The sequence below is a fragment of the Helianthus annuus genome, chromosome 17 (assembly GCF_002127325.2).
Source record: "Helianthus annuus cultivar XRQ/B chromosome 17, HanXRQr2.0-SUNRISE, whole genome shotgun sequence".
Classification (NCBI taxonomy): domain Eukaryota; kingdom Viridiplantae; phylum Streptophyta; class Magnoliopsida; order Asterales; family Asteraceae; genus Helianthus; species Helianthus annuus.
In genome coordinates this window covers 60,194,698-60,219,726 of record NC_035449.2, presented here as the reverse complement: position 1 = coordinate 60,219,726, position 25,029 = coordinate 60,194,698, and the positions used below count along the sequence as shown (strand labels likewise).

General features: G+C 36.1%; 1 protein-coding gene and 1 long non-coding RNA gene across 2 annotated transcripts; both read right to left on the bottom strand.

Annotated features, from left to right (window-relative positions):
* Nucleotides 1–6,459: 6,459 nt before the first annotated feature.
* Nucleotides 6,460–7,965, bottom strand: LOC110926358. The gene is made up of 3 exons (XR_002585159.2): nucleotides 7,830–7,965; nucleotides 7,258–7,326; nucleotides 6,460–6,537 (listed from the first exon to the last, which is right to left on the bottom strand). It is a non-coding gene; the product is annotated as an uncharacterized LOC110926358 (long non-coding RNA).
* A 5,429-nt stretch (nucleotides 7,966–13,394) lies between these two features.
* On the bottom strand, nucleotides 13,395–24,470 carry LOC110924331. Its single transcript, XM_022168351.1, has 8 exons — nucleotides 24,328–24,470; nucleotides 23,646–24,231; nucleotides 23,267–23,510; nucleotides 22,462–23,152; nucleotides 21,923–22,378; nucleotides 13,735–13,877; nucleotides 13,543–13,639; nucleotides 13,395–13,476 (listed from the first exon to the last, which is right to left on the bottom strand). The coding sequence occupies exons 1-8, from the start codon at nucleotides 24,468–24,470 to the stop codon at nucleotides 13,395–13,397; spliced, it is 2,442 nt and encodes an 813-aa protein (XP_022024043.1).
* Nucleotides 24,471–25,029: the final 559 nt, after the last annotated feature.

Sequence of the window (25,029 nt, the reverse complement as noted above, 5' to 3'; positions counted from 1 at the left end):
CTTTGCCTGGATGATACTTAATAGCGCATTCATAATCGTTAAGTAACTCGACCCATCGTCGTTGACGCATGTTCAAATCCTTCTGCTTAAGGATATGCTCGAGACTCCTGTGATCGGTGTAAATCGTGCACCTGGTACCGTACAGGTAGTGTCGCCATATCTTAAGCGCGAAAACAACAGCTCCCAGCTCTAAATCGTGCGTCGTGTAGTTCCGCTCATGAACCTTTAGTTGACGAGAGGCGTAGGCAATAACTTTATCCCGCTGCATCAATACGCAACCCAGACCCTGTATTGATGCGTCACAATATACTACGAAATCATCTGTGCCCTCTGGCAATGAAAGAATAGGTGCGCTGCAAAGCCTATCCTTTAGATACTGGAAAGCAGTTTCCTGCGTGTTGCCCTAACGGTAGGTGACACCCTTCTGTGTCAGTAGCGTAAGCGGCTGAGCAATCTTCGAAAAGTCTTTGATGAACCGCCGATAATAACCTGCCAGACCCAAGAATTGGCGTATTTCTGTCGGCGTTCGTGGTGCAGGCCAGTTTCTGATCGAATCTACTTTGGATGGATCGACATGGATCCCATCCTTGTTCACTACATGGCCTAAGAAGTGGACTTCACGAAGCCAGAAGTCGCATTTAGAAAGTTTAGCGTACAACTGTTCCTTCCGAAGGAGTTCCAAAATAAGGCGAAGATGCTGCTCGTGTTCCTCCTGACTCTTGGAGTAAATCAGGATGTCATCGATGAATACTATGACGAACTTGTCAAGATAGGGTTTGCACACCCTGTTCATAAGGTCCATAAATACGGCAGGCGCGTTCGTTAACCCGAACGGCATGACAAGAAACTCGTAGTGGCCGTAACGAGTTCTGAAGGCTGTCTTGGAGACGTCCTCATCCCGGACTCTCAGCTGATGGTAACCAGACCTCAAGTCTATCTTCGAATAGTAGCACGACCCTTGCAACTGGTCGAATAAGTCATCTATGCGCGGAAGAGGATAACGGTTCTTCACCGTTACCTTGTTGAGTTCACGGTAGTCGATGCACATTCTGAACGTACCGTCTTTCTTCTTCACGAAAAGCACTGGAGCTCCCCAAGGCGAAGAGCTTGGACGAATGAAGCCCTTTTCCAAGAGCTCTTGTAGCTGCTTTGACAATTCCTCCAATTCTGATGGAGCTAGACGATATGGTGCGCGAGCTATGGGTGCTGCTCCTGGAGCGAGCTCGATCTGAAATTCGACCTGACGATGAGGCGGTAAGCCAGGTAAGTCTTCAGGAAACACCTGAGGGTATTCGCGTACAATTGGAATATCCTCCAATTTCTTTTCCTTTGCTGATGCGTCTGTAACGAGTGCCAGGATTGCTGTGTGACCCTTACGTAAGCATTTCTGAGCCTTCAAGAAAGAGATGATGCCAACCACAGCACCACTCTTGTCGCCTTGAACTTCTAGAGGTTCCCGACCCGAACGAGGAATGCGAATAATCTTCTCGCTGCATAAAATTTCTGCCAGGTGTTGGGATAACCAATCCATCCCAATCACGACGTCGAAACTACCCAAAACTATGGGAATAAGATCGATAGAGAAGGCTTGGCCAGCTAGGATGAGATTACAACCCTGAACTACGTGCGTGGCTTCTAGACTTTTACCGTTAGCTAACTCTACTACATGTTTGGTGGGTAAAAGTGTTGGTGCACGTTTTAACAGTTGACACATTTTCACAGACATATAGCTTGTATCCGCGCCCGAATCAAACAAGACAGTAACATAAATATTGTCGAGGAGAAACTTACCCATAACCACATTGGGATCGTTCACTGCGTCTCCTCTTCCCAAAACGAAAGCTCGACCTCTTGCCTCGTTGCCATTATTGTTGTTGTTCCCGCCGTTGTTGTTCCCGTTGCCCTGGTTATTGTTTTTGCGGTTCTGGTTCAACTGAGGGCAATCGCGTTTGAAGTGACCTTCAGCCCCACACTGGAAACATCCCCGGTTTCCACGCTGTGGCTGCTGCTGCTGCTGGTTCTGTGGAGCGGGTTGCTGAGGCTGCTGATTCTGGTTCGCAGGCCGTGGACTCCTACAGTCTTTGGCCTCGTGACCCATTTTGAGACACCTTTGACAACGACCCTTGTTACATGGGCCATTGTGATGTCTGTGGCAATTGTAACACTTAGGTTGACTTCCCTGATATCTCCTCTGCCTGTGACCACCAGAGGATTGCTGACTGGGACTCTGATAGTGGTCAATCTTCTGCTGCTGAGCTTGTGGCTGAACAGATGCTGAACCTTTACTAGACTCTCCTTCCCACTTTCTTTTGCTTTCGCTGGTAGTAGCAGGAGTAACTGATGGGGTAACTGTAGCAGTAGCGTTGACACGCTTAGGCAGTTTATTCTGATCCACTGCCTGGTCTGTGATACGGTGAGCGAGACGCTGGATTTCCTGGATGTTATCGAGATTAGCCGAAGTAACATGGCTCTGGATTTCTGGCGCCAATCCCTTGAGATACATCTCAATGCGCTTGTATGGAGGGTCCACCATAGTTGGGCACAATACGGCCAGCTCATTCGACCGTTTAGTATACGCTTCAATCTCTGACCCAACCATCTTCAGATTGTACAGCTCGTCTTCCAGCTTGTGAATATCTTCATGCGTGCAATACTCACGCTTGATGAGTTCCTTAAAATCGTTCCATGGGGTGGCGTTAGCAGCTGCCAATCCAAGAATTTGCACCTGCGCGTTCCACCAGGTTAGCGCGATTCCTTCCAAAGTGCCGGTGGCAAACTTGACCTTGCGAGCCTCAGGGCACTCGCACATTTCGAATACTGATTCTAGCTTTTCAAACCAGTGGAGGAGTCCCACTGCCCCCTCTGTGCCGCTGAAAGAGTTTGGACGACAGTCCATGAAGTTCTTGAATGTGCAGACAGGCTGCTGCGCGTGTTGACCTATTGTGTACAAATAGGACGAAGTTAAATACGAGAGTTAATGTAGGATCCAAAGATCCTAGTGTGTGCCTATACTGCAGGATATACTACCTGCTTGAGCTGCTGCAACTGCCGCAGCAACTTGAGCTTGAACGAGAGCCTCTAGCTGGGCTTGTGTCATGTTAATTCTTCCAGACATGATCTTCAATGTAACAAGTAGCATAGGTAAGAATGGTTCGCGAATAGGGCGATGACAGAAAAGTGTAAGCACGTAGGGATTCTCATGCTATAGTATCATGTGTATCTAAACGTAATGCGAGCAAAGTTCTAAGCAGTTCTAGCAAACAGGCAATAAACATAAACCTTATTACCTAGGATGTCGAGTCTTGCACGTGGAGCGAAGCGTAGTTGTGGATCGTTGAGAGCACTGTTCTGGTTATAGTCCGGTTTTAATAAAAACGTTTTCCCATATTAAAACCAAGTTCTCTATAACCAATGGCTCTGATACCAATCTGTCACACCCCCAAAATCCACCCGCGGAGTACCACCGCTTGGGAGCGTGACTGACCAGGATCAAGCCATCAATCATATCAAACATAGCATTTAATAGTAAAAGTAATTAATGTAAATCATCATGACATGATTGATGTTTCAAAACCAAACATCGTTTAAGTAGCGGAAGCATAGTATGTAATCTCAAAATAGTTATAAGTTCAGATAAAGTTCATGATCCGTATCCCACAACGACCTGCTCCTCCCTGTGCAAGCTCCATAATGTACCTAAGGTCCTGCAAGGCATGCAGCAAATAATCAACAAACTAGTTGAGCGAGTTCACAGTAAGTTCATAGTATAGTGTGCATGTTTAACTAGTGGGGGTTTCCCAGACTAGTGTGTACTAAAGGTGGGGGCTTCCCAAACCTTGTGTTCATATTACTGGTGGGGGCTTCCCATGTTTATCCTGACTAATGAGGGCTTCTCATTAACGGTACTTACTAGACTAACTTCCGACCATGTGTTCTTCTTTACCGAGAACAGGAAAACGTACAGGGTCACGTAGGCTTTACGTGACGTGCCCTTCCCCGAGGACATGGTACGCGTGGGGGCTACGTAGGCTTTACGCAGCGTGGCCTTCCGACCTGGAAGCCAGTGGATGGTATTGGGTTACGTAGGCTTTACGTAACGTGTCATCCCGACCCGGGAGACAAATGGCAAATACTGGGTTACGTAGGCTTTACGTAACGTGTCCTGACTAACCTGAGGACGATGGTCTATAGTCTAGAGAATGCGTAAGTACGAGTAATTCTTTCCAACATATCCAACCCAATTCCCAACCCGGGAATCCCATGCCTTGGCTGTGTGAACTCACCTTGGTTTGCTCGGCAGATACACAAAGAGTACAGGTAGCAAGTAAATGGTCAACCACGTCCTATCATGGTTATTATGCAAGTCAGGTTCGTATAAAGCACGTAGGTTACTTAACACGTATTAATCATGGCAATTTACACGTATCCAATAGCAGCCCAAAACAACAGTTAAACAAATGGCCAAGTGTCCGGCCCAAAACAGTTGGGCCTGAAATAGTAAAAGTCCAATAACAGTATGGTCCGTCTCGAGTCGCAACAAGGAGATCCCGAGTCGCAACGGGACTCGTAACGGTGATGTTCTCGAGTCGCAATCGGAGCTGGTCTCGAGTTGTTAAGGTCCGGTTACGAGTCGCAACGGGACTCGCAACCGTGGTTTCGGTTCATCATGGTCCGGTTACGAGTCGCAACGGGACTCACAACCATGGTTTCGGCTTGTGCTGCTAGGTGTGAGGTTCCGAGTCGCAACGGGACTCGCAAACTCGGTCTCGTGTTGTGCTGTTGTGGTCTCGAGTCGAGACTGTGGATCCCGACTCGCAATCCCGGTCGAGACAAGCAAAGCGTAACAGTTTCCATGATTATTCATAACAAACACCCGTAAATTCAGCAAACATAATCAGTAGTTTCAGAAATAGATCAAATCAGTTACAATTCCAAATTCAACCACGTTCAAACTGTTCATGTAATATTCAAGAACACATCTCTACATTCATACGGATTTCCTAAATACCACATATGCATTCAGCCGATTTTTATATAATCGTTTGGTTTTAATCAGGCAACCAATTTAACACACATCGAATCCGATTAAACATAACAGCCGATTCATAATTCATATACATCCGATTCATGTGCAAGGCCGATTACAAGAACATTATCTATACTCAAACGGTTCTTATTACCACATAATTCATGGCGTCTATACTATTATCTAGCATGCAATTCACATCAATCAAAATCATTCGGATACAATACATACAGGACCGGTCACATATCAACAACATGATACCACATAATTGACACAATACATAATCATGAATTACTAACCGATATGTAAACAAGAGCGGAGCCGAGAGCTTGAAAGGGTGAGTGTGTGATCCGGTTCCGAGAGAGAGAGAGAGAGCTTGTGTGTGTGTTGTTTTGTGGTTGCAAAGATTGTAAAACTAAAACCCTAAGATGTGTAGGTGTATATATACGTAGAGTAGGTGTGGGCCGAAACCCCACATGGGTCTCGAGTCCACCATGTTGACCGAGTGGGTTGCTTTTGTAATGATTTACTAATCGGCCCAAATAGTAACATATGCAATCACAATAAATCACGTAACATGTAACATTCAATCAATCAATATAATCACGTAATCACACTAGTTCAAAGGTTACACGTAATGTACGAGACGGTAAAGTACGAGTTGTCACAACGGCGATGGTTGTTGGTGACTGACAGAGGTGAATTTGGCATGATTTTGATGAAAATGAAGTGAAATTGGGTGGAATTTGAGGGAAATTGAAGTGAAATGGGATTTTTTCACCTGCGTTGACTGAAAACTCCACGTAGGCACAAAACATTCACAGGGATTGTAGGGGTGAGTCCACGTAGCAGGCCAGCTCACAACTCCCTTGACACGTATGATCCAAAAACAAACAGAGTTAATGATTATTTAACGAAGGGGTGACACAGCAACCTAAATGTTAAGTAGATGGTGGTGGGAGCCAAAATGAAAGTTGGTAGTGGCAGCGGCCAATTTCGATTAGTTTGGGGTGATAAAATTCATTTCCCCTTTTAATTATGATGTATTTAATATTATTGAACTTTGTTTCTGTGTGTTTTTTTTCACCCGGCTAAATTTTCTTGAACTACATAGGCTCATGGTGATTACTAGTTAGACACGTTACACGACTTAGTTTTGGATTTTTTTCGTTTTATATTTAATGCTTTGGTAAAAAATCTTTTAATTGTTCGATTTTAATACATATGCATACTCGTTTGGCTATGATTTATTTGTTTCGCATGATCTTGTTGTAAGACCTTTAAAAACATTGAGTAATTTACTTGAAACATATATCACTTTATAAGTACCTTTTACCAAATATCCACAAAACGATAATTTACATGGATTTTAAATATTTTCAACAAAACTACTTCTACTTATTACACATAAGTTTCGTTTCAAAAGGACTATTATAATTGTGGAAGCTTTAACATTTGTGTGTTCGATCCTTTCGGGTACTTGATCATCATCCGCAATTCGCTACCATCACCTATAATCCATAAATTTTTTAAAACATTAGTCATTGATGTTTATAATGTGTATTAACAAGTACTAAAGTCATAACACATAAAAGAACAACATTTTTCCAGCTCTATGTACTGTTCACTGTACAGTAGGAGTATTCACTGTACAGCAGGGGTTTCACTGAATAGTAGGAGTTTTCACTGTACAGTAGGAGTGTTCACTGAACAGTAGGGGTTTTTACTGAATAGTAGGAGTTTTCACTGTACAGTTGAAGTGTTCACTATACAGTAGGAGTGTTTCAAATTATTCGACCCGTTTATATTAATGAGGTATAAAATGTACTTATAAGCTCAAAACTTCCATAAGAACCACATCTTATCATCCATAATAAGGTACATATGTCCTAATTTTTCCGTTTTGACTTAATTAGCAACATTTATCACTTTAACTTACCAAAGTTTAATACTTTGGTGATTTTGACCCGTTTGATTTCACTAACGAATCCATCGCCCTTTTTGAATCAAACATATAGTATCCGAGTCAATTTAACCCGGTGAACTTTTAAGCGGAATCCACCACTTTCTTCATTTCTATATTCTCGACATTTCTACTTTTTCATGTTTGGATATTACAAACGAAATCCTTCGTTTTTAGTATTATCCAACTTTATAACGATTTAATCATCATTCCACAACTAAGCATAAAAGTATTAAAACGAGATATTACGAAGCGAACAGTCGCGTACCTTTTCAAAGCTTTCCTTTTAAGCGGTTATCCGACCCGCCTTGTCCACTTGATGATCCACCCAAATCACCTATAAAATTTGATTCGAATATATTGTTTAGAACTCATGGTTCAATATTCGATATCTCATACTCTTGTTTAATCAATTAAACGATTATTTCATACTTTTCAAGTATTTCAATTCATTCAAGCATTTTATCGAACATCTAGTGTGCTTACTTAGTATTCTAACATTGACATGTTCATGATTAATAACTTTAACCTTGTTTAGGCATAGTTATTCGATTCATATATCAAGAACACTATAATCACACTATAATTTGCATCGTAACCATCAATCAACATCCAATATCACAAGACTACAAGAATTCTTCACAAAAACCCATATACCCTTATATGACAAGTAATGAAACTCATGAATTATGACATGAATAAATCAATTCATAGTCTAATACTCCTTCCTAGACTTGTATTTATCAAAATTTACCCATAACATCCATTAATTTACCACTAATTTCTGTTGTGAGAATTCAAAATCATCCCAACATCATTATATCTAAAAATTTAACATACCTTGTGACCTACTAAGTATGAGGATCACAAATTCAGCCTTGATTCACCTTCAATTGGGTTTTATTTCTTGGATTTTGAGTGAATTTAGAGGAGTTAGGGTTTTGAAAGAATGAGAGTTCGTCCCTGGGTTTCTGATCGTTCTAGACACACACAAAGTGTGTGTCTTTGATGTTTATCCATATTTTGAACAAAATATCTTTCAAAATTTACAAAATTAGTCCCTCAAGTTTCCAAGTTAATACAATGGTTATAATTCTTTGATTTCCCCATCTTTTAAATTAAGAATTTAACTAGGTTAATTATTCCTAGTTTCGATTCTCATTATTTTATGATTAATATTCCAACTTATACATGTATAACAATATATATAGTTCAATAAATTTAGGAGTGTTACACTTGTGTTAATTGATTTTGTATTATTTGATATAAGTTTCGTGTGTTTATCGCTTACTTTGTGTTTGTAAATCGAACTTGGGGTTTCTTATCTATGAAAAACCATTGGAACGAGTATTATCATTGTTAAAATGAGTGTTTTATTACCCTTAAGACCGGGAGGAGATAGAATATTGGTTTGTCTAATCTTTAGTTGACGGGTTTTGCTGAGACCGGGAGGAGATCCGTAGCTAATAGCCTTTGGATCCTAGCAATCCAAGTTAAAACCGTGATAGATAGATTACCCCTTTTCATCTTTGGGTGAATTATGATTAGTGAGACCAGAAAGGGATCATTTCTTGGGTACCTTAACATATTAGTAGGTGAGACCGGGAGGTGAACCAAAACCATTAAAGTGTTATATTTTAAATGCCTAGTTTGGGATTGTCGGGTAGCATTAGTGAGACCGGGAGGAGATCTAGTGTGTCTTAGCAAATCTTTACAAGACGTATCCTTAGAAAAACGGTTAAAACCAAATATCTGATTCCGAGAGTGTGGGAGTTTACTAGTAGGATCTTACGCCTAGGTACTTGCTTTCCTACCACTGATTTTGACCCAGTTTAGTTCGTCTTAGTATTCGTGCTAGATTATTAGTTAAAATTAGTAGTTAATAATTAAGTAAATAAAACCCCAAAAATATATTTTAAAATTGACTTGTATTCGACGATGATTGTTTGTTGAGAGTGCTTGCATAGAGTCCTTAGGTTCGATATCCAGTCTTATTCGACGATGGTTGTTTGTTGACACTCCACACATCACAATTTATATAATAACTTGAGAAAATTCCTTTGGTCCTCTTTTGCAAATCCACTTGCAATAGAATACCTAAAGTCATCAACAATTATGTTGTTGACACATCCTAATATTCAAATCAAATGCGACCGGAGACGATGGCAGAATATGTGGTAAGATGATGACGGGTGGGGTTTGGGCCAGAGTCATGTGGTTATATTTTTGTTTTACATCACAGAGACAAAATGGTTAATTTTGAAAAAAAAAAAGTAATGCTTAGAGCAAAATTCCATTCATCTAAAGAGATGAAATCGTGATGATAGAGTGAAAATTATGGACCATAGACCTAATTTTTGGAAGTTAAGACCGAAAGCTAAAATTTTAGCATATGAGGGTGATCTGTGTAATTTACTCGATAACATTAACACATAAGTACCAAAGAGAACCAAACACCTTTTTTGTAAGTGTATATAAATAATTAAACCTTAATAAACTCTTTTTTATTAGAGTGATAAACTCACACACTCATTAAATCTATTTTTAAATATAAGACTAAAATCCGTAAGGGCTAAATTATCTGCACACCTTATTTGGCTATCTACACACTTAGGGTTTACCTACGCTGCGTATAGGTCTATACGCAGCGTAGGTAAGGGGTAGGTACATGACCATACAGTCAAACCTAGTACCATGTCAAATCAGTCTGACATACGCTGTGCAATGATTGCTGATCAGGCACTGAGATCCATGGTTTACCTACGCTGCGTATAGACATATACGCAACGTAGGTAAACCCTGATTTAATTAGGGTTTGGTGTGTCAATAGGCACATTGGTGTGCCAATAGGTACACCCAACCCATAATACCTAGGGTTAACACCTTACTACACCCCTTGATAGCATGAACCTAAAACCCCTTTTCCGCCCTTATTAATCTCTTTAATGATAGAAAAACAATCTCATAGGTTTACAAAAAAAAAATTAATAATAATAAAGAAAGAATATAAATGGTAATTAAAAAAGTTAACACCTAAAAGTGTATATAGATTAATTATGAAATTTAAATTTTAATAATAAACTTTCGATCTACACATCTATAAGTGTATCAATATGCGAAAAATTTTATGTAATCTTTTTTATGTAATTGAGTTGTGATTTATTCAGGTGTGGTCCATCAAATTCATGCAAAATGAAACCAAATAAACTTTTAAGCTACACCTTTTAATCAATTTACATATTAAGCTTTATTAAGTTGGTGACCAGAATCCTATATGTTTTAATTCCCATTTGACCAATCCTCATGTTCCTCCTCATATTCCCACCAACTTCAGCTTTCTTCCGGTGATTCTCACAAAGTGTCTTTTCATGCCAAAACCCTCACTTACCACTTGGCGGTCAGTTGGTTCAATAGTTGGTTCTAACTGCACAACATGTTAAGAAATTTTTTGGGGACCCATTTATGGTGGTCACACGCATGGCTATTTTGGTCCCATGCTATATACTTTATCTAACCTTTATAGCGTTTTGTCTTTTCAATATCTTAAATTATTAATTTCCTGCTTCTCTTAAAAAGTTCCTGAGGTTTTGTTAAATTTGTAGTCTTGTGTTTAGAGTTTTGATTAGTATCATCTGTTTCATTAACGTTTTGTTAAACAAGTAAAAGTACGTTAAAGACTGAAGTAATAATTAGTATTTGCATTAGTTAGGTAACTGTTAATTTTATATCTGTTATATATAATACACTGACTGTGGATAGGTTAATTTTGGTCACAATATTAAATGCAAGCTGTATAAAAGGATAACTATTTTTATAACAACTTCTGTTTGAGGTAAACGGATTGTTTTCTTTTTAAATTACTGCTTTTGGATTATTTTATGTTGGGTACCTCATCAAGTTGACACAACTTGAAGTATCGCTAACTTAACTTAGTTTACTTTTTATGTTAAGTTGAAGGATATTTGGTTGAAATTGACAAATATAAAACCTTAGGGACGATTTTGGTAATTTACTCTTTATTTTAACTAGGTTTATGCCCCGCCTGCGTTGCAGGGTGGTAAGCCGAATATTTCTCAGTTTGATAACTTGTATGCATGTGTTTCGGATACTTGTACATACTACTCATAACACAATCTCAATAAAAAGTACATCGAGACGTAGATAAAAATACAGTCATCAAAGATTTTTTTAACTAAGTTTCGGAATTGTTGAGTAACTTTGTTAAAGTCGAAGAGTAGCAGCGTTTGTCCATTAATAGCAAACGGTCACTATTCCCCCGGGTTAGTTCTTCGCGGTAGCAATGAGAAAAAGGCTAAAAGATGAAATAGTAAAAGGAATGAAAGTAGAGGGACTAAACATGTATACTACCAAAGTTAAAACATAGGGACCAAACACGCATTTACACAAAGTTAACCAATAAAAAGAAAGTTGTTTTAAATAAAGAGGCTAAAGACGTATATTAGCGAAGTTGAAGGTTTAAAGTAAATTACAAAATATTTATAAGAAAAAAGGCCACAACCAATGGAGAAGTGCTAGACGGATGTCTGACACTATTCCCAGCCATACCCTTTAAAGGTATGTACAATAAAATAGAGATAGAGATCTGGATTTATACTTTTTTTATACATCCCTATTTCTATTATAATAAAGGATTCCAAAGAATACCACTAGTCATAACTAAATCTCTTATCTTAATTTTAATTTTAAATATTATATTTTTATCATAAATTATAAGATTATAAGTAATCCTTGTTTCAGTTTAGGAGTTTAGGTCTACATGTGAGTAGTAATTAATTGTTTAATAAACTCAATAGCTTATAAGTAATCCTTATAATAATTTAGGTCAGTATATGATTTGCATTAATTGTTTAATAAACTCAATAAACTAGACACCATTATATTTTTTCCAAAATAATCCACATGTATTTTATAGGGTTAAGTTATGCTAAAAAGCTAAAATAAATAAGAAAATGAGAAGCCAATGGAGTAGAAATGGTAGTTTCGTCCAAGATTAAAAAAAAAAAACCTCAACATGCACATGCTAGGAATCAAGCACATGCAGGTTCCATACTATCCCCTCCCCCCATTTTCTAAAGCTTATAACTTTTTATACGTCATTTGTTTTTTTTTAAGTTATACTATAAAATCGAGTGTCTTATAATCTTTAATACTACCTATTGGTATACTTTTCAAGTAAAAAATCGAAAACACAGTTGTGTTTTACACAATGGACATAATGTAAAACACATTAAGTATCAAACTTAAAACACAACGGAAAGTATACTAAAAACATAATCGATGATAACAGATAAAAGACACAATGGACAGCAGACTAAAATACAATGAACATAATGTAAAAAACAATGAGTATCAAACTAAAAACACAATAGAAAGTAGACTAAAAACACAATTGATGATAACAGATAAATGACACAATGGACAGCATACTAAAAACAATGGAAAATAGACTAAAAACACAATGAATAACATACTAATACACAATTGACAACAGAATAAAAACACAATGAATAACAAATTAAAACACAATTGACAACAGATTAAAACACAATGAACAACAAAACAAAAACACATTGGAGATAGCAGAATAAACACAATGACCAAAACCTATAACACAATGTATAGAAAACCCACACAGTTGAAAAACACAGTAATCAAAAACCAATAACACAATGTATAGAAAACCCAGAAATAACATCTTCATTGTGTCTACATTGTGTTATAGGTTCTCATAAAAACGCAATGAACAAAGCCCAAATTAACAATGTGTTATAAGTTTCGATAATAACACAATGTATAGAAACCCTAGTAAAATCGTAATGACCAAAAACCCAATTGAAAGACACAATGATCAGAACCGTTAACACATTCAAAGAAAACCTGGTAAAAATGGAAATTTTATTTTATTTTTATATAACAATATATCATACTCATATTATAGATAAAAAACGGTCGTTGTTATGGTAAATTTTTTTAAATGTCTGGCACTATTCATTTTGTTTACTTAATAATAATAATAAAATAAAATAATAATATTAATATTAATATTAATATTAATATTACTATTAATATTAATATTAATATTAATATTAATATTAATATTAATTAATTAATAACTAATTAATAATTAATTGTTTAGTATATTATTAATTGAATATACAATAAGATTTTTATTCTAAAAGAATTAAGTAAATTACAAGATTTGTCCTTTATGTTTACATCAAATTGCAGGCGCTGTCCTTTTGTCCAAAAGTTTACAGGCGGTGTCCTTAACCTTTCAAAATCTTGCATGTTTTGTCCTTTTGGCCAAACCTAGTTAGAAATCTCATTTAAAAATTGTCATGTGCAATGCACATGAGGGTGAAATGGTAATTTCCCTCTCAACCCTCACTCCATCATCTTCCCCAAATTTCTAGGGTTTACATCAACTCCACCGAGCACCAAAGCAGTCGATACATGACCTTGGTAACTGACAAGCAAAATCAAAGTTAGATATCGATATACCAAAAGAAATCAGATTTATACTTGAGCTTACCGGAAAAGATGAGACTTTAACAACATAAGTGTTGTTACAACCCTTGATTCACGACCAATATGATATCTATGCAGCTTCAGCTGAGAGCTGATGTTGTCTACCAAAAACAGAGATCGCTAATTAATATCAAGGTTAATTGTTGAGTGTTCTCAAATGAGTGATAAAGTGAAAAATATGTGACAAAATGATTACCTGTGACGGCTTCTGTATCAGCAGCAGTTCCGGCTCCACAGCAAAGGATGTTTGGAGCCAGATTATAAATCTTTTCACAGTTCTTGTCAGCAACAATAGAACCTGATGTGGCTCTAGTATCTACCCCCAAGAACGACACAATCCTGAAAATGAAATCAAGATATTCAATGTCGTCATGTTCTAATTGAACACTTCCCGACACCTTTTAAAACAATGTATATTATGAGACAGACTATGATAAGAACTACATTTCCATAATTTAGATTCTAATAATCCCCCAATGAGGGATTTATAAATCAATGAACAGCACTGTCTAATAGAGGTGCACAGATCGGATTCAAAACAGTTTAGGTTTATCGGTTTGTTTACTGATTTTGACACGAAGACTAGAGACCGGTTGGTTGGACAGATTGCGAAGAGGCAAACGGTTGTGAGGATTGATGTGGACGCTTGAAGCGGCCATTGGTGGTTGGAGTTGCGGGCGGCTTAACCCTAGAAATTTGGGGAAGATGATGGAGTAAGTGTTGAGTTTGAAAGGGTTGAGAGGGAAATTACCATTATACCCTCATGTGCATTGTACATGACAGTTTTTAACTGAGATTTCTAACTAGGCTTGGCCTAAAGGATAAAACATGTAAGATTTTGAAAGGTTAAGCACACCGACTGTAAACTTTTGAGCAAAAGGACAATGCCTGCAATTTGATGTAAACATAAAGGACAAACTTGTAATTTACTAAAAAAAATTGGTTAAATTTCATAATAACATTAACCGTTAAATACTAAAGTTAATTATTATTATTATTATTATTATGAGTAAAATACCCGCATAGTCCCTGTGGTTTGGTGAAATTTCACCTTTAGTCCCCAACTTTTGGAAATTACACCCGTGCTCCCCGTGGTTTGTCAAGTTGTTACTCGGATAGTCCCTAGAGTAGATGACCGTTAGTTTTCGCCATTAAGTCCATGTAAAATTACTAAATTACCCCTTCCTATTAAAAATTCAGTTAAAGAAATATATTTAATTATTCAATAATTATAATGGGTCTCACTCTAAGTTTAACTCCCAACCCTCTCACCCCCTGCCCTCCTTTTATTTTCTCCGGCGAACCAATCCCCACTCCCTCCGACGACTACTCTTTTTTGGCAGCTTATTCCGATTATAACCCACACCATACTAATTAACACCCCCTCGTTCTCTTCTCAGAAACACTCTTCCCCATTATCGCCTTCAACATCCCCACCAGATTCACGCTTCTACCTTAGCCCTCCCATCTAGGCAACACCAAACCCTAGCAAGATAACACGGTCACTTGATACCATGTTTATTTAATCGATTCAGAGATTTTGATGTGTACAGAGATGAAATCGTTGCTTGTGATGAGGGAATTTCATGTTTTGGAGACTGTAGGGCATTTGAGAAGGGAGCTATGTGGGAGCAGTATGAGAATTTGAAGTTGTATTTTTTAGGTTTTTGAACAATTCACCATTTGAGTGAACCTCATGACTTCACTTTTGGTAGTGTCTTAAAAGCTTGTGCTAGATTGAATGCTTTAAAATATGGAATGGAGTATCATGGTAGAAAGTTTAAATCAGGGATGGCTTTGGAATCTTTTGTTGGAAGCATGCTTGTAGATATGTATTGCAAATGTGTAAAATTGAAGATGCAGTAAAGCTTCAAGAAGAAACAGAGGAAAGCTTCATAAAAAGGGATCATTGTTGTTGGTCTCTGGATTTCGCTGGATGAATGGTACAGTTTTTTTGGTTGAAAATTTGTTTTTGTAATTGTTGCTAGAGTGGATTAATGTATGTGTTTTGTTTCATGTTCTTCTCCATCGAACTCGTTTTTCCGGTGACTTAGGTAGCGTCGCCGGCAAGAAGGTGGGGTAAGGGTGGTGCTAGATGGAGAAGAAAGGGTTAGGTTGTAGATGATGTTTTGGTGGGTCCCACAACTATTTATTAATGGATTGCTTTTAATGTTTTAAACTTTTTTTTAATAAGGGGGTAATTTTGTCATTTTACATAGATTTAACGGAGAAAACTAACGGACATCCATTCCAGGGACTATCCGAGTAACAAACTGCCAAACAACAAGGAGCACCAGTGTAATTTTCAAAAGTTGGGGACTATAGGTGTTATTTTACAAAACCACAGGGACTATCCGTGCATTTTACTCTTATTATTATTATTATTATTATTATTATTATTATTATTATTATTATTATTATTATTATTATTATTATTTATATACTACCAATTTTTAACAATGTTGTGCATAAGTTGTTGTATTGTTTGCTTTAAAAGTTGTACAATAGTATTTAGCATAGTATGGGATGATATATTCAATGGGTTCTTAGTCTTATGCCATTTATATTTATAAACTATTAATTTGAAACATTTGTGTGCATCTTTTGTTGTAAGTTGTGCTTAAATGGTTGTATCTTAATCAAATATAGGTTGTAAGTTGTGTTTAGGTGGTTGTACCTTAATCAAATAATAATGGTTTTGTTACCTTATCAAATCCAATTTGTTTTGTATGTATGTATGGTTGTAAATTATGCTTAAGTGGTTGTACCCTAATCAAATAATTGTTTCATTATCTTACTATATTCATTATTATTACTATATAACATTTTGAGTAGACTCTTATGTACAACATACAAAGAAACCTTTCTTTAACACTTAATTACCTAACTATCATATCTTTATTTCTTATCTATTTTTGCACCACCATAAAGTGAATCCAAATGGTGTTGAATTGGAATGGTGGTTGTGAGGGTGGCCTTTTTTTCTTTGAGCTGTAAGCCTGTAACTATCATTTTTGTCTTGCGGTTTACATTTATGACTTACATTTTCAACCGCTCAGATGTCACACCCCAACCGATGACGGAAACATCGGAGTGAGACGAAATAGATTGCTCGAGACATCATAACACTAGTATTCGCGACAAGTATTTAAATATTTAAATTTCATTTCATTTCTAAAGAGTCAATGACAACGATGGAAATCAAATACAACAACGTGAATAAAGGAAATACAATATAATAAGTATACAAAATTTAAAGTGGGTATCTAGGCATCCTACTAGATTCCATGCATCATCAACATCATCGTTAAACCTGCAACATGTTTTAAAAGCATAGTTTAATACAAAAGTATTGGCGGGTATACAAGTTTTGTGTAGTAGCATATAAGTATAAAAATGATAATGAACAATCCACATGGCAAACCTAGTTATCAAGATTAGCGTATAAACTGGCATGCGATTTACAAGTCAACCCTTTGTTTATGCAAGTATGAATGAATAAACCTAACATGACCTCTCGTTCACGGGTGGTGCGTTACTCCTATAGCGCTATATATGTTAAGTGTAGGCTTGTACGAAGCTAATGACAAGTTCATCACATAAGAATCACCCAGAAAACAACGAATCAAGCATAACAAATAGTAAGCATGTATTGGATTGATTGTTTGTATATTTTTATAAGAATATGTATACTAAGTGTGTTTTGTATGAAAACATGTTACACCCAAAAGTGTGAAAATGGTAAAATGGGTCGAGTATACTCACAAAATTGCTAATTTATTCTGATTATCCAATTGTTGACGAGGGAATGAGTTTAGGAGGTTGAATGTATACGGATTGGAGTTCAAGGTATGTTTAGAGTCGGAATTCGGAATTTACAAGTATGTCGAAAGTAAGTATATGAGAAAATAACCATCTAGCACCTAATACTCATTTTTGACACTATGAAACCCATATGGGTTTGAATGTTTTCATGGGTTAAAGTACCCATTAGAATCATAACGAGAACTAGGTTCTTAAATAATGTAACTTTGTATTTTTGACAAATAATCATTAGATTATCATCAAAGGTTTGGTTACTATAGGCATTATATATTCTATATAGTATATATCATAAGTTTTAGTCCAACAATATAACAAGATTATCATAGAAGTCATGCATAGAGGTAGGAAGATAAATCTTCCATTTTAAGACCTCTTTTGTATTCACCAATGCACAAGTTGTCATAAGACAACAAGGATGGTCATGAATGGATTATTACGGAAATGAAATATACATACTATCTAAGAGAAATCATCAAGTGAAGTGTGTATTGTAAGTAGGATAGCCCAAGCCATCCAAATAATCACACATATTCAAGTTCAAGACTTGTTCATCACTTGTGGGTTAAAACCCTTTTAAAAACAGAAAGTTTTGAAGATTAAACCTCTGGATTTGTATGTTACATCCTTGTTTTTAGCACACATAATCATAGTCTTGATTAGTGGCATAAGGACATAGGAATGTATGAAGAAATCATAAGTTTAAGTGTGTTTATCAAAGTGTTTGTACAAAACAGAAAGTTTCTTGCACTTTTAACCTTATTATGGTGATGTTCCAGCCTTGTTTTTCCATGGAAAACCTGTGGAAACATACCTAAGCTTGTTCCAAGTGCTAAGAAGCAAGAAGTAATGAAAAAGATGGAAGATAAGTGAAGTTATGCTCACTTTTGCAACTTGATACGAATCTGCCTTGCTACTGATTTCTCAGCTGAATTTAGTGTGTTTGAGAGTGAAAGTGAGGTGTTTGCAAAGTGGAAGATGTGTGGGAATGGGTTGGTTTTATAGGGAATGATTAGGGTTGAGTAGTTGGTCATCTAATGGAAGAAACACAAGTAAACTAGCACAAATTCGCCCAATCCACGAAGCTGGTCACCAAAACTGCGGATCCAGGCCTCTGGCGGGGCGCGAACCAGATGGGGGTGCGGGTAGCAGCTCGCGAGCCAGGTGAGCTGGTGATTTTGTTTGTTATTTTGACATTTTAAGTCCCTATACTTTCATATATTAGGGTTTTAAGTTGTTTTAAGCATGAAATCCAAAGTGTTGGGGTATATTATGTAATTAAAGCATAAAGACAAGCATGAACTAGTATGATTAAGTCATAAAGATCGATATTAAGTATCGTATACGCACGAATTGAGCACGTATGACGAGTATCTGTAAGTTTAACGCATTTTTCAAGAATTACGAATAAGGTATTAAACGTATCACGAATCAAGACGTATAAGTGTAACGAATAGATAGGGTCTAATTTGGGATAAGACAATGGGTTTTATTACGATTACAGTCTCCGTTTTTGAAATGATAAAACGAAATACGATTAAAAGATGAACGAGTTTCCTCAAATAGAATTATAAGACAAGTTTTCTAATTAGAGAAAGTTATGAAAGCGCGGAGTGTTACATCAGATATTTATGTTTTACTTTAGTTATGCAAGTGTTTTTTTTCTTTCTTTAGGTTAAAGTTTTTTCGCAATAAATTTGAGTTCGTCTATGTTTTACACCAGCTTACGATATAAGTTTGCATTTGTTTGCCAGCGTTTGAGGTCATGTGACGGTATAAATTCGCGTTTTGTTTTACGATTTTTAGGTTTTAGTTGGTGTTTACTTACTACTTAGCACGGGTTTACAGCCTACGCTCACGCAACGCGGGGGTAAAATACTAGCTTTAACTGTTTTAAGTAATTTACCGTCACTTGGCTATGGCCCAGTGGTAACACACACCTTTGGTGTTTGGGGGTTAAAAGCCAGGTTCGATTGTGGTAGTAAAGTGGATTGTAATATAAAGGAGATAAATAATGTTAGACGTTAAAAAAAGCAACTTACCATACTAAACAAAGACGTTATTTGATATTATATAAATTTTAATTTGAATATTTAACACCAACTACTAATTACAAAGGTTATTTTGACACTCAAAATTATACTTTTAAAAACTTTAGTCCTAATTGTTTTTTCAAACATTTATTTTATATATATTGTGAATTTTTTTAATATGTAATATTTTCTATCCTATGATGATATTCATATCTTGTCTTATTATCTCTATTTTTATTATATCATAATATTTATTATGTCCTTATTATAATAGTAGAATTTAATTTTTATTATTATTATATATTATATATTATATATTATATATCATATATTTATATATTTATATTTATAGTTATTTATATATTTATTATATATTATATATTATATATTATATATTATATATTATATATTATATATTATATATTTATAAACGAATTGAAATGAATAGTGATTTTAATATTATAATAATATATAGTTTTTTATTACTTTTATTTTTTTATTTTAATTTAAACGTTTAAACGAATATATATACGAATTGAAATGAATAGTGATTTTAATATTATAATAATATATAATTTTTTATTACTTTTATTATTTTTTTTAATTTAAACGAATTAAAATGAATAGTGATTTTAATATTATAATAATATATAGTTTTTTTTATTACTTTTATTATTTTAATATTATAATAATAGTTATTTTCTTTACTTTTTAACTTTAATCTTTTTTTTAATTAAGTTTGGTGTCAACCGGTATCGAACCAGTACTGGTATTGAAAATAACAGGACGGTTTTGTTCGGTATCAGTACATGAAGGTAAAAACCGGCACTAATACAGAAAACGCCAAAAGTTGGTGTCGAATTGATATGGGAAATCTTTTCGTTCGGGAAATTCAGTGTTGCTACCCGGTACCATTTGCTCATCCCTGATCACGGTTACCGTACGAACAACGGTATCGTACAACTTTTTTTGTTGTTGATTTTCTTCAACTTTTAATTTTTTCGTTTTTTAGTTTCAGGGGTAGGGATGAGCTCGGCGCCAAGCGATACAGAATCGGTACTGTTACCGAAAATATCGGTTGCGGTACCAGTATATGAAGGTAAAAAATGGTAGTGAACCGGTACCAGGAACGCCAAAAGTCAGTACCGAATTGGTATTTAAGATCTTTCGGTTCGGCAAATTTGGTACCGGTACCCAGAACAATTTGCTCATCTTTGACCACGGGTTTCATACGAACAACATCATTACCATACAACTTTTTTGATTGATTTTCTTTCGGTTATCTTTTAGTGTTTTTTTCTATATTTTCTTTTTATTCTTGTCTGCAGTTACGTGCGCAACACACTCGAAGTGATTTCAAAACACATGTAAACACTGACTAAATAACAAAAGAAATTCGCTGCAATGTGGCGAACTTCTTTAAACCCAATTATAATTAATTTATCACAACCTCATACCTTACAACTTATTTTAAAAAAAACTTCTTTAAACCTAGTTATAATTAATTTATCACAACCTCAACCTTACAACTTATTTTTAAAAACACTTACAGTCTTATCATTATTATTTTTATTTTTTTAGTTTTACTATTTTATAGTCACAAATAATAAGATGGATTATAGTAAGTTAAAAAGAAATGAAAACTAAAAAAAGAATATTTGGATAGGTAATGTAACTTTTTATTTTGTTTTACTATTTTATGTAATAATTCAGTCCATGATCAATTGATATTCAACCCATATAATGTATGAATTTGTAAACTAGTGTCAAATGAAAACAAAAATAAAAAAGTTGTAAAGTGATAACTATCCTAAAGGATAATTTGTGATGCTGAAAATGCGAGAAATAACATAGAAAATAAAAAATATATATATTAATCGGTCCTTAGCACAAGTCTTAATTAGAAAAATTATTTTTTAACTAGGTATACAAAGATAATAATAAAGAATGTGAGAAATACCATAGAAAATAAAAATATACATTAAAGGGTTCTTAGTACAAGTCAATTGAAATGTTGAAAGTTAATCAATGTTTTTCTTTTGTGAGTACAAGTCTTAATTACGAAAATTGAAATGTTGAAAGTTAATCAATGTTTTTCTTTGTGAGAACAGGTATAATAAAAACAAATTATTTATTTAAACAATTACAAAAATACAAGAAAATACTTAGAATGCAATGTTATTTTGTTTCTTTTGAATATAAAAAGAAAATATCAAAAATCTTCATTTTTTTTTTGAACCAAAATTTCAATAACACCGGAAAGTCCTCAAATCAAGGACTCCCGCAAAAAAACCTTACAAAGTGTACAAAGGGTAATTAACCCAATCATTCCAAACAATCTTTTTAAATCTAGATCTATGTTTCAACCAAATAAACGATAAAGCCTTTATTCGCGCGACTACTTCAACGACTCTAGGAGTACCTCCTTTAAACACCTTATTATTTCTCTCAATCCAAATCGACCAACAAGTTATCATCAAAATTCCCCGAATTATCCTCCTCTCATCTTTAGTTTTGTGCGAAACGTACTGCATCCGAAGAAGCTCATCGACCGAAGATGTATACCAACCACTTTTCCTACACCAACTCCATATTTTACTCCAAACGCCAAAAACAAAACCACAATGGACCATCAGATGGTCTGTCGACTCTTCATCCGTTTCGCATAGGGGACACTTAGAATCCGGGATATTTATATTCCTTCTAATCAATGCTACATGAGTCGCAATCCGATCTTGATCCGACCTCCATATGAAAACATTCACTTTTAAAGGTACCCAAGGTTCCCACTTCATGCTACGGTTCTGCAGACCAGTAACCGATCCTCGAACCCAAGTTTTAACATTAGCGACTGAAAACTTTCCATTGCCGCCATCATTCCAGGACCATACATCGTCTTTATCTGTTAAATTGACCTGCGATAGCATGTAATTCATATCCTGCATCTCTGAAATGGCTTCAACAGAGAGGTATTGGTCGCCCAGCCTTCATATAACCCCATAGAATCGCCTCGGCTCTGTATTCTTTGGCTGACATAAGCGTTTTTATCAATCTCCTGCGCAAATAACCTCGGCCATCTATCCATTAAGGTTGTCGACCCCCACCAAACATCCTTCCAGAACCTCAGACGATTACCATTACCAATTTTACCTTTAAACAAAGATCTGAAAGATTGCCCATTGATAATTAAACCATCCAAAAAGCGACCAATAGACTTCCAACATCCTTGATAAGAATTATTAACCGGGATAAAAATCCATCTATTTCTACCCCCATGAATGCATTCAATCAACCGCTTCCACATACCATTGTTATCATTTTTGAAACGCCACACCCATTTAGCTAAAAGCGCCGTGTTAACCTCAAAAATTTTTGAGATATCCAACCCACCATTCTTTTTCGGTCTAGTAACCACATCCCAAGAAACCCAATGTAAACTTTTACCTTCTTTACAACCGGCCCAAAGAAAATGTCTCAAAAGTTTTTCAATATTATCTACCACCGCTTTCGGGGCTCTAAACAATGATAAGTAGTACACCGGAAGGCTAGTTAACACCGATTTAATCAAAGTTATTCTACCTCCAATGGATAAAAGCTTCGCCTTCCAAGAACATAGTCTACTACGAATCGACTCCATAACCGGATCCCAATTGGAAATCCGGTTCATATTAGCTCCCACTTTTATACCCAAATAATCAAAAGGCAACCCTCCAACTCCACACCCCAATAATTTAGCCATTGAGCCAATCTCCATATCGTCTACTCCCAAACCAAACAAAACCGACTTATGAATATTGATCTTTAACCCCGAGCATAAATGAAAAATTCTTAAAAGCCGATTAATCATTTCCACATTCTCTTTGCTTCAAGTACCCAATATAAGGGCATCATCTGCATACAACATATGAGAAACAATCGGACCCCCACTCGTAACCCTCACTCCTTCAAATTCACCCAAAGCACAAGCCTTAGTAATCATACATGCTAGGGCCTCCATGACAATAAGAAACAAAAAAGGGGATAAAGGATCGCCTTGTCTGAGCCCCTTTTGACATTGAAACTCAAACGTAGGCGACCCATTAACAAGCACTGCCGATCTAGCCGATTGAAGAATCCCCTTCACCCACCAACACCATTTATCTGGAAAACCATCTGACTCATAATAGACAAAAGAAAATCCCAGTTCACATTATCATAAGCCTTTTCGAAATCAATTTTCAGGAGAAAAACAATTTTTTTTGTTTTTCTTTACCCATACAATGATTTCGTTAAGGACTAAAGGACCGTCCAAAATAAACCTATCTTTCAAGAATGCCGATTGAGTTTCTGAGATCACCTTCCCAATAACTTTTTTGATTCGAGCCGCCAAAACCATTGAAATAATCTTACTAATCACACCAATTAAATTGATAGGTCTGTAATCTTTTAACCCCATTGGCACTTTTGTCTTTGCTATCAAAGTAATGAATGATGTACTACACTCTTTACTGATCTTACCAGACTTGAAAAACTCATCAAAAATGTTGATAAAATCAGCCTCCAGAAAACTCCAAAAATGCATGATAAACCTGAAATTAAAACCATCCGGGCCCGGGGCTTTATCCGCACCACAACCAAATGCCGCTTCTTTGATTTCTTCTTTAGAAAATGGAGCAATCATCGCGTCAATGCTCTCCTTTGGAATCTGTTTCAAATCATCACAAAGAAAATATGGCCGATTATGATTAGATTCGGTGAAATGTTTACGAAAGAAACACAACACTTCCTTCTTGACAAGAGATGGCTTAGAAACCCAACCCCCATTTACCACCAAACCCGGTATAGCATTGGACGCCTTCCTTCCTTTAATACACCGATGAAAAAATTCCGAATTCTCATCCCCTGAAACCGCCTATTTCGCCCTAGACTTCTGGTGCAAATCCTGATTTTTAAACCAAATAAGCTTTTCCAACTCCTTCCTACTCTCTTCCCAAACCCATATCTCATTCTCTTCTAACTCCCGAACCTCCATTTGTTTTTCTAACTTAGCGATATCCTCTTTCAACACATTTAATTTTTCCTCCTCTTTTTTACCCATCTTATTCCACCAATCTCTTAAAGCCCCCCTAACCGCCATAAATTTTCTATATCCGGTGGCCCATCTACCGAACCATTACTCAAAGCCTCAATAATCACACTTTCACACCCATCCCTTTCCAACCACGAATTAAACCACTTAAACGGTTTTGGACCGAAGTTATAATCTTTCAACGTCAACACCAAAGGACAATGGTCTGAAAGCTCCCGAGGGAGAGCTCTTAAACATGCCCCTGACCATCTATTAAAAAACTCCTGACATACCAGACATCTATCAATTTTACTCATTTTAATATCACACCCCGTACCCGCCATAAAAGTATATCTATTCCCACTCATATTGTATTCCTGCAAGTTAGCCTCCTCAATGAAAAGATTGAAATCATCAGCCATACCCTTATGAAATTTAGAGTTTTTACGCTCTTCCTTCCATCTAACCGTATTAAAATCCCCAAGTAATACCCACATACCAATACCACCCTGAATAATATTTTTTAACCTATCCCACACCCTCCGTTTTTCTAACACCTTTTGAGGCGCGTATACATTAATCACATTCA

Coding starts and splice junctions, on each gene's coding strand:
- LOC110924331 (XM_022168351.1), bottom strand. CDS start 24,470: ATGGGTAAAAAAGAGGAGGAAAAATTAAATGTGTTGAAAGAGGATATC. Junction 24,232..24,327: donor GAGTTGGAAAAGCTTATTTG/GTTTAAAAATCA, acceptor TATTAAAGGAAG/GAAGGCGTCCAATGCTATAC. Junction 13,640..13,734: donor TGATACAGAAGCCGTCACAG/GTAATCATTTTG, acceptor TGTTTTTGGTAG/ACAACATCAGCTCTCAGCTG.